Source organism: Rhinatrema bivittatum, chromosome 3 (genome assembly GCF_901001135.1).
Source record: "Rhinatrema bivittatum chromosome 3, aRhiBiv1.1, whole genome shotgun sequence".
NCBI classification, from domain to species: domain Eukaryota; kingdom Metazoa; phylum Chordata; class Amphibia; order Gymnophiona; family Rhinatrematidae; genus Rhinatrema; species Rhinatrema bivittatum.
In genome coordinates, this window is record NC_042617.1 from 360,960,763 (window position 1) to 360,975,657 (window position 14,895).

At 40.2% G+C, this 14,895-nt stretch overlaps 1 protein-coding gene across 1 annotated transcript in view; it reads left to right on the forward strand.

The window, feature by feature from the left end:
• Positions 1-14,475, forward strand: part of CNR1 (cannabinoid receptor 1) — a 129,164-nt gene extending 114,689 nt beyond the window's left edge. Inside the window, exon 2 of the mRNA XM_029595428.1 lies at positions 11,255-14,475. Within this exon, the coding sequence (XP_029451288.1) occupies positions 11,300-12,727 (1,428 nt within the window). The 5' untranslated portion in view covers positions 11,255-11,299 and the 3' untranslated portion in view covers positions 12,728-14,475. The remainder of the gene's footprint in view (positions 1-11,254) is intronic.
• The last annotated feature ends 420 nt before the right edge of the window (positions 14,476-14,895 follow it).

Below are 14,895 nucleotides of genomic sequence, written 5' to 3' on the forward strand. Positions count from 1 at the left end.
TGTATGTGTGTGTCTGTGTGAGAGCTTGTGCTGTGTGAGAGCCTGTATGAGAGTCTGTATGCCTGTGAAAATCTATATGTCATGTGGGCTCTTACAGACAGGTGCACACACACACAATGTGTCTGAGTAAGAAAGAGGAAGTATGTGTGAGAGAATGAGTGTGTGTGTGTGTGTGTGTGTGTGTGTGTGTCGGGGGGGGGGGGAGAGAAGATAAAGTTTGTGCAGTCCTACCTCCCCCAATCCACGACAATCTCATGGTAACTGGAAATCAAACGATCCCAGGTATGGAGAGCAGGAGATTTTTAAAATCCTTGTTAGTTTTAATTATTGGGTATAATTTTGATGTTTTTGCTGATTTGAAATATTTTATTGTTTTAATAGAATTATTGGAAGTTTTATTCCTCAAATGTTTTAAAATATTTTATTGCTGTTTGGGAAATACTAGAACAAATTTCTGCAATTTTTTTAAATTATTGGATGTTTGGCTGTTTTGACATTTATTCTTTTATTAGTATGGCTTTAATATTATGAATGATGTTTTAGATCTCTTTATTGCTTGATATTTTGCAAGGGATAATGTTTCTGTTTTTCAACTGTTGCACTGTATAATAGTTGGACTTGTGATTTCCAGTACAGTCTTCGTTGGCATGTTTCTATTTATACTTTATGGTCTTTCTATTCTGTATTTGGTAAGAGTCTGTCTGTATTTTAAAGGACCAATTCTTTTGTAATTTTAATTCATGCTGTGAAATTATGGTACTTATCATTGGGTTTTATGGCATTTATCATTGGCTTTTATGGCATTTCTATTTTAAACAGAAGTTTGCTCATTATTAATTTCCTTGCAGAAAGCAGTTTAAATGTTCTTGCAGAAAATATTTTTTCAAATGAATATTTTATTGTAACTGTTAGTAAATTAGGTGATTTATTAAATCATGGACTTAGCCAATGCTCCATCTAAGGATTGCGTTGCTGCAAGCATAACATTGATAGGCTTTTTGCATCAAAGAAAGTAATGCTCACAGGGTAACGTAACCAAACATTTTGTTCATGAGCAAACATTTTTGCCCAAGCAACCCAGTTCTTAGAGGGAACACTGCCCCCAAGCCTTATGTTAAGGGTAATAATATTTACAATCAAAACCAAGCATCCATCAAACCCATAACAAAATTACTGCTAGCAACACTTTTACAGAATATATAAATTTAAAAGCATGCTTAATTCTTTGTAGGCTTTTAAACTGTCCAATTTAATTAAAAGTACTCCTGGCAGACTTGCAGCCAAAAGATGATCTCAACCGCACACAGGATCCATTTCCTTGAATCTGTAAAGAGTATCCTTGGTACACATGCAGAATCTGCCTAACTGTAACTGCTTTACCACGCGCCCACAGAAAAATACCTGTAGGCACGTGGTAAAGCACCTGAAAGGTTTGAATGAGCACAGGTTTGAAACTTGTGAGCAGCAACACTGCTTATTAAGGCTTCTGTCATGGCAATTGTAACTTACCAGGGATGAAACCTTGCCAAATGGCGCTAATGCTGCCAAGTTTCAAACCTGTGCTAATTCAACCCCCTTTTTGTGTCTGTTACCAGGTATTTATTTATTTATTTAACATTTTCTATACCGACCTTCATGGTTAAATACCATATCAGATCGGTTTACATCGAACAGGGGTATATAACTGAGATAGAGGAAACAAAAGTTACATTTAACGAGGACCGTGAACTTGGAAGCTTAGGTAGCTGGAGGAAAAAGGCCCGAAGAGGGCATCAACTAAGATTAAGTTAAAGAGAGGCATAACAAATTCCAGTCTAGTGTTAGTCCACATATTAGAAGAAGGATCCATGCAGTATCCAATGTACATGTTGTTATCTACTCAGGAGGAGAATGGTGAGCAGAGTAACATTATATTTATGCATATACAAAGAGAAGGGGACAACTAGGCTGCAAATGTAAACACTTTTTTTTTTTCCTAGCAAGGAAAACTTCCTCTAAAGGTGAGCTGTCCAAGCAGGGAAGATAAGAGGGGAAAAGCACATAGATGTCAGTTAAGAGAATCAAGAAGTGTGTTATGGAATGACTGCCCCCCTTTCTCTCCTGCCATGCCAGCATTTAACTGAATCCTTGTACATAGTTTTGTCACAATTGTTACACAATTATTTTGCTGTTTACGGGCTCTTAATTGTATTCCAAGCAGCCCTACGCGTTAGTACTTACATTTCTTTGCTATTTCTCTGTTCCTATGTAATCCCTCCCCTATACCTGTTCATTGTAATTTCCACACTGTAGTTCTGCTGTAAACCGATATGATGTCACCCTAATATTGGTATAGAAAAGTCTATAAATAAATAAATAATAGATGATAGAGAAAGAAGTTCTAGGTATGAACACAATTTATTAGTATTATGCATTTCTGTTTTCTTTCTGAGGTAGATAGTCAGATTTTTCTGGGTTTGTAAGTTAGCTGGACAAGTCTGCTGAATATCCATGTAAAAGACACTACTTAACAGGATAAGTCTTTCCCGGCCAAGTTAGACCTGCTATGAGGTCTCATCCAGCCATGTTATCTGGCTAAGTAGTGCCAACCCATTGCACCAATTGCCTGCCCCTGACTTATCTGGCTATCTACTTAGATGGATAAGTGGCAGTCACCGAGCATAGCTGGATATTCAGCAGCCACCACTTAGCTGAATAGGTCACTACAGTTGCAACTTTATTATTACAGTGAATAATAAAGTTGACAATCATGAAAAGCCCTGAGGATGCCGAGATGCATAGGGAGAGGTGTAGCCACCAGGAAAAAGGAAGTGAACATGCCTCTTTATAAATCTGTGACCTTATATAGAATACTGTGTATAATTCTGAAGACTGCATCTTCAAAAGCATATAAACTTCCAAAGGGCAGCTACTAAAATGGTGAATGGTCTACAGGGATGCACAAACTTGGTCCTTGAGGGCTGCAGTCCAGCTGGGATTGTATCATTTCCATAGTTAATATGCATGAGATCCATTTGCAGATAGATCTCATGCAAATTAATTGTGGAAATCCTATAAACTCATATTGAATGAGTACACCCTAGTGTACTATAAATAAAGCATATTGGAATGTGCTTATGAGTGGAAATCTTACAGTGCATTCAGAAAGTATTCAGACCCCTTCACTTTTTCCACATTTTGGTACATTACAGCCTTATTCTAAAACAGATAATATGCATTTTCCCCCATCAGTCTACACACAATAACCCATAATGACAAAGCAAAATCAGGTCTGTAGAAATTTGTTCAAATTAATGATAAAAAAAATTAAACTGAAATATCACATTTAGACAAGTATTCAGATCCTTTACTCAATACTTTGTTGAGGCACCTATTGCAGCAATTACAGCCTCAAGTCGCCCTAGGTATGATGCTACAATCTTGCCGCACCAGAATTTGGGGATTTTCTCCTGTTCTTCTGTGCAGATCCTCTCAAGCTCTGTAAGTTTGGATGGGGAGCATCGGTGCACAGCTATTTTCAGGTCTCTCCAGAGATGTTCGATTGGGTTCAAGTCTGGGCTTTGGCTGGGCTACTCAAGGACATTCATAGACTTGTCCTGAAGCCACTCCTGTGTTGCCTTGGCCATGTGCTTAAGATTGTTTTCCTATTGGAAGGTAAATCATCACTCCAGTCTGAGGTCCAGGATCTCTCTATACCTTAATCCGTTCATCTTTGCCTCGATTCTGACTAGTCTCCCAGTTCCTGCAGCTGAAAAACATCCCCACAGCATGATGCTGCCACCACTGTAGGGATGGTATTTGATAGGTGATGAGTGGTGCCTGGTTTCCTCCCGACATGAAGCTTGGCATTAGGGATGTGAATCGGGCTTCTGACGATTGAAAATATCGTACGATATTTTCAAAATCGTCAGAAATCGGGGGCTCCCCGAAACCGATAGGAAAACCCCACAAAATTGTTCGTGGGGGTTCTCTTATCATTTTGGGGGAGGGCGGGAAAAATGGCACACAAAAATAACCCCTAAACCCACCCCGACCCTTTAAAACTAATCCCTTAGCTTCCCCCACCCTCCCGACCCCCCAAAAAACTTTTTACAGGTACCTGGTGGTCCAGTGGGGGTCCTGGGAGCGATCTCCCGCTCCCGGATCGTCGGCTGCCACTAATCAAAATGGCGCCGATGGCCCTTTGCCCTTACCATGTGACAGGGTATCCGTGCCATTGGCTGGCCCCTGTCACATGGAGGGAGCACTGGATGGCCGGCGCCATCTTTAAAAATGGCGCGGGCCTGATCAAGGCTCTTCTCCCCCGATTGCTCAGTTTGGACAGGTGACCAGATCTCGCAAGAGTCCTGGAGGTTCCAAACTTCTTTCATTTAAGAATAATGGAGGCGACTGTGCTCTTCTGAACCTTCAATGTTGCAGCAATTTATTTTTGTACCCTTACTCAGATCTGTGCCTCGACACAGTCCTGTCCCAGAGGTCTACAGTCAATTCCTTCAAATTCATGGCTTTGATTTTCCTGTAAGATGCACTGTCAACTGTGAGACCTTATATAGACAGTCTGTGCCTTTCCAAATCATGGACAGTCAATTGAATTTACCACAGATGGACTCCAAGTTGGAGAAACATCTCAAAGATCAATGGAAACAGGATGCGCCTGAGCTCAACTTCAAGTGTCATAAGAACATAAGACATGCCATATTGGGTCAGACCAAGGTTACATCAAGCCCAGCACCCTGTTTCCAACAGTTGACAATCAAAGTCGCAAGTACCTGGCAAGTAACCACATATTAAATAGATCCCAAGCTACTGTTCCTTAGTGATTAATAGCAGTTTATGGACTTCTCATCTAGGAACTTATCCAAACCTTTTTTAAACCCAGTTGCACTAACTACTGTAACCACATCCTTTGGCAATTAATTCTAGAGCTTAACTATGTGCTGAGTGAAAAAGAATTATCTTTGATTTGTTTTAAATGAGCTACTTGCTAACTTCATGGAATGCCCTCTAGTCCTCCTATTATCTGAGAGAGTAAATAAGCGATTTAAATTAACTTGTTCAAGTCCTTTCATGATTCTTCTCAACAGCCGGCCCCCTTTTATGGAACTCCATCCCACCAGACCTCAGACAAGAACCCAGCCTCCCAATCTTCAGGAAAAGACTTAAGACCTGGCTGTTCAAAAAAGCATTCCCGGACACTGATTAACCCTTGCAGCCTGTTGAACTACCTCCCATTGTAAAAATGTTAATTTAATGTAAATATCTTTATCTAATGTTATCCTCTCCCTTTCTTCTCTACTCCCAGTTCTAGTACCTTGTTATTTGTAACTGCTTCCTCCTCACTAAAAGGTTACTCATTTGTTCTTTGTACACCCCTGTTCTATGTAAACCGGCATGATGTGATTGTATCATGAATGCCGGTATATAAAAATTTTAAATAAATAAATAAATAAATTCTGTAGACTTCTATCATATCCTCCCTCAGTCGTCTTTTCTCCAAACTGAACAGCCCTAACTCCCTTAGCCTTATCTCATAGGGCAGCTGTTCCATAACCCTTATCATTTTGGTCGCCCTTCTCTGCACTTTCTCCAGTTCAACTATATCCATTTTGAGATGTGGTGTCCAGAACTGCACACAGTTTTCAAGATGTGGTTTCACCATGGAGTGACAAAGGCATTATAACATCCATCCTTTCATTTGCCATTCCCTTCCTAATAATTCCTAACATTCTGTTTTCTTTTTAGATTGCCACAGCATGCTGAGTCAACGTTTTCAATGTCTAATCCAGTATGATGCCTAGATCTCTTTCCTGGGTAGTAGCTCCTAAGATAGAACCTAACATTGTGTAACTACAGCAAGGGTTATTTTTCCCTATATGCATCACTTTGCACTTGTCCATGTTAAATTTCATCTGCCATTTGGAAGCCCAATCTTCCAGTCTCACAAGGTCCTCCTGCAATTCCAGATCATTTATAAATATATTAAAAAGCACTGGTCGAAGTACAGATCCCTTTTTCCACTTTGAAAATAGACTATTTAACCTACTCTCTGTTTCCTGTCTTTTAACCAACTTGCAAACCACAAAAGGACATCACCTATCCCATGACTTTTTCGTTTTCTTAAAAGCCTCTCATGCGGGACTTTGTCGAATGCCTTCTGAAAATCCAAAAACACCACATCTACCATTTCAGCTTTGTCATAGCAAAGGGTCTGAATACTTATGTAAATGTGATATTTCAAGGGTTTTTAAAATAAATTTGCACAAATTTCTACAACTCTGATTTCACTTTGTAATTATGTGGTATTGTGTATAGATTAAGGAGGGAAAAATGCTTATTGTACTATTTTAGAATAAGGCTGTAAGGTAACAAAATGTGGAAAAAGTGAAGGAGTCTGAATATTTTCTGAATACACTATATAAAATAGTATAAAACGTATGGGACCAGACTTAAAGATCTAAACATGTATACCCTGGAGGACAAATAGGAAAGGGGAAGATACAATAGACAAAATACTTCCAAGGAATAAATGCACAAGAGGCTGGTTGCTTTCTATGGAAAGGAAGCTCTAGAATGAGGAGTCCTGGGATGAGGGTGAAAGGGGTTAGGCTCTGGAGTAATCTTAGGACGTGGTTCTTCACAGAAAGGGAGGTAGATGAATGGAACAGCCTCCCAGTGGAGGTGGTGGTGACAAAAAAAAAACACAGAATCAGTATTTAAAAAAATATGAGACAGAGGATTTCTGAGGAATGATGTGTGATAGTAAAGCTGAGAAGAAAGGGAGGAGGAGAAGGAAGATCAGGGTAGATGGTCTTTATCTGCCATCATGTTTCATGCTTCTATGTGTATCTTTTACTTTTAGGCAGCAGTCCTATTCTTATATTTGGGAGGGCTGGAGGGGGGATTCAGTGACAAAAACAAGAAATGTTAAACTAAAATAAGAAGTAATGTCTGTACTTGTGAGGCACACCAAGGCAATATAAGGATTTCCTACAATAATTATGACTTGTAATTGCATGTGTGTATGTCGAAAATAAGTATACAGCTGATTCCGCAGAGTTTTAAACGTGGGTATGGACAGTCAATTGGGCAAGTTTCTTATTTATCCCATTTACCTTTGTCAGAAAGTGAATCATGTGCAATGTTTATACATTGCTTTTCTGTGCTGCCAGTTAGAATCATGCTGTATGACTCATAGATGCATATAATATCATTCCTCATTCAGAAGGCATATAATATCATTCCTCATGTCAGGGGACCAAACTAGTCTGACACTCCTTTGCTTTTGAATTCTTTGTTCAGTGATGAACTGTGGAATAATCGATTTAAGACTGGCTATATGGGCCTGATTTTAAAGAGCATTTACTTAAGTGGGCTGGAAAATTGCTACAATATATGCCATTAAATTGTCCATAGGATTTACTCGCATAAGTGTACTTTCCTTGAGTAAATGGATTTTGAAAATTGCTAACATAAGTTACATTTATATGTGTAACCCCTTTTGAAAATGACCCCCCAAATGTCTGAATCATATTGTTCATATCAATTCATGATCTAAGATTGCATATGACTGGATTATAGTGATCTAATTTGGAGCACCTTTTTCAAGGATTACTAAATATTAAACCCACTATTTGGACATTGTTGCTCTCACGTTCCTGTACTGCTAGGTTTTATGGATGAACATGGCATGTTGGATATGTTACACTTGGGACTTTGGAAGACACAAAGCACAGAGACCTTTGCTGAACGATGTTTATATAGAATTGGTTAGGAGTTATAATGTAGAGATTGTTGGGGGGGGGGGGGGGTAAGATCTCACTGCAGCATTTGACATGGTTAACCCCAATATATTGCTGTCTCACTTGAGGGAGAGAGAGGACTGGCAGAAGGTCTTTCAGTGATTTGTGTCATTTTTCCGAAATCATTCTCAATAGTGATTTTGAGTAAAGTTTGCTCATCTCTATGGTTCTGAAATGTGGAATCCCTCAGGACTCTATTATGTTCCCTTATTTGATGCGTACTGTTTTGAAAACTTTTGAGGTCGATGGAATTGAAATTCCACTTTTTTCCACAGATGTTATCCAGATGTTTTGCCTTGTAATATGAAACCAATTGGCAGACTTAGTTAAAGAACAAGTTGAAGTTGAGTAAGTCAACAGCACTTTGGGTAGGGCCTATGGAGAATCGAGCAAGTGTTCAGTTGTTAAAGTATCAACCTCTATCCTTTTCTTTTGTTGTACGGATTCTGGGGAGATTGTTGGATTCAAATTTGACCTTTTGGGTTCATTTAAGTTTATTGTTAAAAATACTATTCAGGAACATGTGAATGGTTAAGCAGCTTCATTCTTTTTTGTTTCATACTAATTTAATCTCAGTGATCCATGCCTCAATTTACCTCTTGCCTTGATTACTGTAATGCCTGTATGTTTGTTTGCCCATATCATTTTTAAAAAAGCTGCAGTTAGTACAGAACATGATAGCAAATCTTGTAGGGGGATTCGGTTATAAAGTTCAGACTATGTACAGGGCTGTTTAGCGATGTATATTCCATTGCGAGAACAGTATTCCTCATTGTTAGAGAATCTCAGTTTAGTGGACCCTTGGGCCGACCTGCAGGAGACTGGGAGAGATATTCAAAGTCTCTTGAGAACCACAGGCCGGGAGGCAGATGTTCAGGCAGGACGTAGAGGAGCTTTTCACCCTGGAAGCCGAAGCCCCCCCCCCCGGGAGGAGCCCGTAGGAGTCTGGCCGCTGGGACTTAGGTGGGTTGATGACCAGAACTGGGAACTAGAACCAGACTAAAACAGTTGACAGGAACTGTAGCAGGGCTCGGGTACTGGAACCAGGCAGGAACTGTAGCAAGACTCGGGTACTGGAACCAGGCTGGAACTGTAGCAAGACTCAGGTACTGGAACCAGGCAGGAACTGTAGCAAGACTCGGGTACTGGAACCAGACAAGAACTATAGCAGGCAAGCAGGAACCATGCAGGTACTGTAGCAGGCAAGCGGGAACCAAACAGGTACTGTAGCAAGCAGGCAGGTACTGTAGCAGGCAAGCAGGAACCAGGCAGGTACTGTAGCAGGCAGGAACGGAGCGAGTTCCAAGGCAGCTCACTCTGGGGCATGAAGCAACAGGAATCCGGTAGGTAAGCCCGTAGCAAGGCAAAGACTGAGGGTCCGCGGCCGGCTTATCAAGGCCACGGCGTCTGACGTCAGGAATTGGGCGGAGTCACCACTGGCGGGAAACGGCCTAGAAAAGCGCCCAAGTGGCGCATGCGCGCGCCTAGGAGCAGGGCATCCATGGGAGGCTTCCCGGTGGCGCGGTCCTCACGGGGACACCGCCGAACCAGCCACGAACTATGCCACGAGAAGCGGGAACAGGTCCAGGAACACGGAGGTAAGGGACTGGTCGCGGTGCTCGTGGCCAGAACCGTAACACTCATAGGTTAATGTTATGTATCCCCACAGTGAGAGAGGCTTGAATGACAAAGAACTAGAGCAAGGGCATTCTCTGTAATAGCCCCCATGCTGTGGAACATGCTTCCAAAAGAGTATTGCATATTAAAAGATTTAGTACATTTTAGAAAAGTGAAACAATTCTAGCTGTTTTGTTGGTCTTTTCAGATTGGGTAACATTGTTAGCAGTTGGTGGGTAGAACAGATTAAGGGGTAGATTTTAAAAGCTTGCGCGCAGGCGTACATGTGCGCATGCTACCCGGCGTGCACAAGTTGTAAAATCAGGGGTCGGCACACGCAAGGGGATGCACAGTAAGTAAGATGCATGTGCCGGCCGACTGCCGGCACACAATCCCCAGCACAGCAGCAAATGTGGCCGCTGTGCTGGGAGCCTGACCCCGCCCTCGCCCCACCCTGCCCCTTTAGTAAAGCCCCGGGGCTTTATGCACATTGCCGGGCCTTTTTAAAATAGGACCGGTGCGCGTAACCCTTTTAAAATCCGGCCCTAAGAGAGTAAGGCTAGTGGGAGGGATCGATGGCTAACTGTCCTTTTTTAATTATTTACTTATTTAATTAGTAGTAGAGAAGGAATCATGATTTGGATTATCTCAATTTGTATTTGTTGTATTTTTAGTTTGATATGGATTATATTTGTTTTTGAGTGATTGCATGTAGCTTGATATTGGTTTCCATTTTTGTATATTTGTATAATAATTAATGTTCTGTGGTGATGTACATCGCTTCAAGTGGTTCAGAGGAGCGACTGAGTATAAGAATTTTTTTTTTTAAATTTACAAGAATAGAAAAGATTTTTCAAATATAAAGTAGAGCAGGTCTGGATTATGTTGTATTTATTTACCCATGTATTAATTACAACCAAAAAAGCTTTTGCAAGAGATAACTTGACTTTGGTTTCTACAAAAGGAGTCCTTGCAGCAATATGACATTTAATTTTTTTTAAGACCTTTTTAAAATGTCCCACTGTTGTGTGCCATTCCTTTAAGGTCTGTTCTTCAGCTTTCTTCCATCCTCCCAGCATTCAACATTTTCTTTTTGTAGTAGCACGTAGGCCCAAGATGTTAGGTACAGCTGTATTTTAGTTTCATTAATGCAATTCTAATTATTATACAGTGTATGTTGTATGTTTACAACACATATGGATAAATAGAGCTTGATTTACTAAGGCTTTTCTCCTATTCATTGTCTATATGAGGAAACAAACTTAGTGATTTAGACCCATAATCTTATTGAGCCTAAATTTTTTCAAGAATTACAGATGGATAATCTGTCTAGATAAAGTAGTTTAAGTGGCAATAAATGACTAATGCATACGGTTTCATAGTTTGATTCTTTAAAAGGAGAATAAAAAACAATTCAAAATTTAGATTAAATGCATGCTTTGTCATCACCTTTGAGTGTTTTGCTAATTACATCTTGAAATGGTTATGCTGGAATGAGAAATGTGAGTGGTAGTCTGACTGCATTGTTTTCTTGGGCCACATGCAGTGCACCAATGTGCATCACAGTATATAGTTATAGTATGCAATAAGCTAAGTAAATGCAAACCTCAAAAAAACCCTTGATATTTCTGGCAAGAAAGTAATACAATTTTTTTTGGATACCTTTCTTCATTGTGACTGATATACTTATATAGACTATTGATGGTAATGACTCTGAGAACTAGGGGTACAGCACACTCAGTAAAATTTGTATTTATAACTGTTGAATCTTGTTTACAGAACTGAATTATTGTCCACTTATATATGTTAATTAAGCTTTATTTTTCACCCTCCTATAGGAATACCTCCACTTTTTAAACTTCCATTTGAAGCCCACTGAATTGATGACCGAGGTTATGAAGTCAATACTGGATGGTCTTGCAGACACTACATTCCGAACAATCACGACTGATCTTCTTTACATGAGTTCCAATGACGTCCGGTATGAAGACACTAAAAGTGATATGGCCTCTAAGTCAGGCTTTTTCCCACAGAAATTGCCCATGTCCCCTTTCAGGGGCAGCCCTTTGCAAGAAAAAATATCTATAGGAGAGGAACCCTTGTTGAATCTCATTCCCCTGGATCAACTAAATGTTACTGAATTTTACAACAAGTCTGTGTCGGCCTTCAATGAGGAAAACATGCAATGTGGGGAGAACTTTATGGACATGGAATGCTTCATGATCCTAAACCCAAGTCAGCAGTTGGCCATTGCGGTGCTTTCCCTCACGCTGGGAACGTTTACAGTTCTAGAGAACCTCATAGTACTGTGTGTCATCTTGCATTCCCGAAGCCTCCGATGCAGGCCCTCCTACCACTTTATTGGCAGCTTGGCGGTGGCAGACCTCCTAGGCAGCGTAATTTTCGTCTACAGTTTTGTTGATTTTCATGTATTTCATCGAAAAGATAGCCCGAATGTATTTTTATTTAAATTGGGTGGAGTTACCGCCTCCTTTACTGCTTCAGTAGGTAGCCTTTTCCTCACTGCAATAGATAGGTACATCTCTATACACAGGCCGCTAGCTTACAAAAGGATTGTTACCCGGCCAAAGGCTGTTATAGCATTTTGTGTGATGTGGACCATAGCTATTATAATAGCTGTGCTTCCTCTACTGGGTTGGAACTGTAAGAAACTCAAATCGGTTTGTTCTGATATTTTCCCTCTCATTGATGAGATCTATCTGATGTTTTGGATTGGGGTCACCAGTGTACTTTTGCTGTTCATTGTGTATGCCTATGTTTATATATTATGGAAGGCTCACAGCCATGCTGTTAGAATGTTGCAACGTGGCACTCAAAAAAGCATCATAGTTCACACTACAGAGGATGGTAAAGTCCAGATCACTAGACCTGATCAGACTCGTATGGACATCAGATTAGCCAAAACTCTTGTCCTTATTCTGGTAGTTTTGATCATCTGCTGGGGTCCTCTACTTGCAATCATGGTCTATGATGTCTTTGGGAAGATGAACAAGCTCATTAAGACAGTTTTTGCTTTCTGTAGCATGCTTTGTTTGCTGAATTCAACTGTGAATCCCATCATCTATGCTCTGAGGAGCCAGGACTTGAGACATGCTTTCCGGAGCATGTTTCCTTCTTGTGAAGGCACTGCGCAACCTCTTGATAACAGCATGGAGTCTGACTGCCAGCATAAACATGCAAACAATGCAGGTAATGTTCACAGAGCAGCTGAAAGCTGCATTAAGAGCACAGTAAAGATCGCCAAAGTGACCATGTCTGTTTCCACAGACACATCTGCTGAGGCATTGTAAGGACCTTTTGAAAAATTGTCGCAAAAAAATTGGGAAATAAATGTAAAGGCGCGTGTTCCTTTTCTTTATGATGTGAAACAGTTAAGACCTTTTGAACTAAACTTGATTGTTACTGAAATCTTTGGATTTGCCAGTGCTTCAATATTATTGAGATAGAATTATAAAAAAAATGGTTATTTAATTTTTCAATGTTTAATTTAGCAGAATGAACTAATCCATTTTGTTAAATAAAGAGAAATGACTTGCCTTTGATGTTTGTTGTCTGATAAGATCTTAGTGGTGTCACCCGCACAGGTCATTTGACTGTGATGCAGTCACTTGTGCATCTGACGCCATTGAGAATGCTTATCCTCTAAGAAACTGTTAATTGTAAGTAAAGATCCTTTAGGAATACTCATGAAATGGATTTTCTAATTGAAAACTATAATTCCCTAATTGACGTTCTTGTACAAAGAAAATTATTTTCTAACTATATATTTCTTTATTTTATGATATGGAATGTATATCAACAAGTAGAGATTTCCACACATTAAAAATTCCTGTCTTGAGGCCCAGATTTCATTAATTGTGTTGATATATTTTGAGATTAGTTGTGTTGCGTGTATTTTGACTAATTATGCAAAAGGGTAAGACCTCACAGGAAATCTTGTAAAGCACTGTGTTTTCTGTGTTCAAACCACAATGAAAATACTTATTTCAAAAAACACCCCATGAGATGTGTTGGAAATCTTATGCTCTGTTGCTCTCAAGTGGTGAAGGCTTTGTGTTTGCTTTACTGAAGGTCATATTCTGTTATGGATTTTGCTATCAAAATGTATTTAATATTTGAAATCTTGACCTTTTTTTTAATTTTTCATGCTAATGCAATAATATTGACAAGGTCATTTCAAAATGAATTGATTTAATATCAGTGTACGTCTTTCCTAATTAAGTTTATATTCCTCTGCACTTTCGCGCTTTGGTGGTGGAATATGTAAATGTATGAAGTGAGGAAACATTAATATTGGTTTGTTTGACTGGAAACCTGTTGTCTCATGCTGGGAAAGACCTTTAATTGCGTGGGGTGGGTACGCATTCCAATCATCACTCAGGAAGATGATTAGCAGAGAAGACTGCTTTGAATAGAACCATTAGCTAAATGCCTAAATTTAAATAATATAAAAGTATGAACAGCTATATGGCTGTTGAAAGCACTGAGGTCATCAGATTCCAGAACGTGGGACTTGGATGCCTTTTTAACGCCTTATTTTGCATTGCTGCCTATATATGTTGTGTTATGGAGTTACATGAAAACAAGGATTTCTCTTTGCCATTCCTTCCTTGTCTTCTCCCACACATTTCTCTCACCATTCTCAGTCTGACTCTCTCTTTCTGTGTCAGATGTGCTAAAGGGTTTCCCCCATTATGGTAACTTTCAAAGCAGCACGGGAGCGCACATTGGCGCATGTGTGTCTACGCACACCCAGGGATGCAGCGATTTTATAACTTGTGCACACATATGTGCGCATGTTATAAATAGCCTGAGCACACGCATGTGCACCTAATTTTAAGTTGGAGTGTGCCTAGGCACATAAATCCCATTTCTGCCACATAGGTCAGGTATTTTAAAACCGGTGCATGCCCACGCCATAACCAGTTTCACCAGTTCGTCCACCAGTTCACCTGGTTAAGAGGTAGGTCCTCCAAATCCCTCTGGTTTGATAGCCTGCACTCCCTGCAGTTACCCCCATACTTTTTAAACCCCTCTGAAATGGCTTTGTTTGATTTTTTTTATTATTATTATTACAACTTACACCACCTCCATAGCAGAAGTAAACTCCCGCGGCAGTGAACCTGGGCATGCACCTGGGCGCTTAAGTATTTACGCATACATCTCTTGGCCTCACCCTAAAATGCCCACACTCCATCCTCACTATGCCCCTTTTTGAAATCAAGCGAGATGTGCACCCAGCGGGAGATATGCGTGCATCTGGGCGGCTTTTAAAATTCGCCTTTTTGTGTCTTCTAGCCCTTTTATCTTGGCCATTAGTGAATGTGCTTCCACCCCATCTGGAGACTGATTCCTCTTCATTCCTGGCTGCTCTTTGAAACGGGGCACAGGTGGGGCATTTCCAATGTACTGTAGCCTCACTGGATCTCCCTATCCAACAATAATGTTTGGTACTATA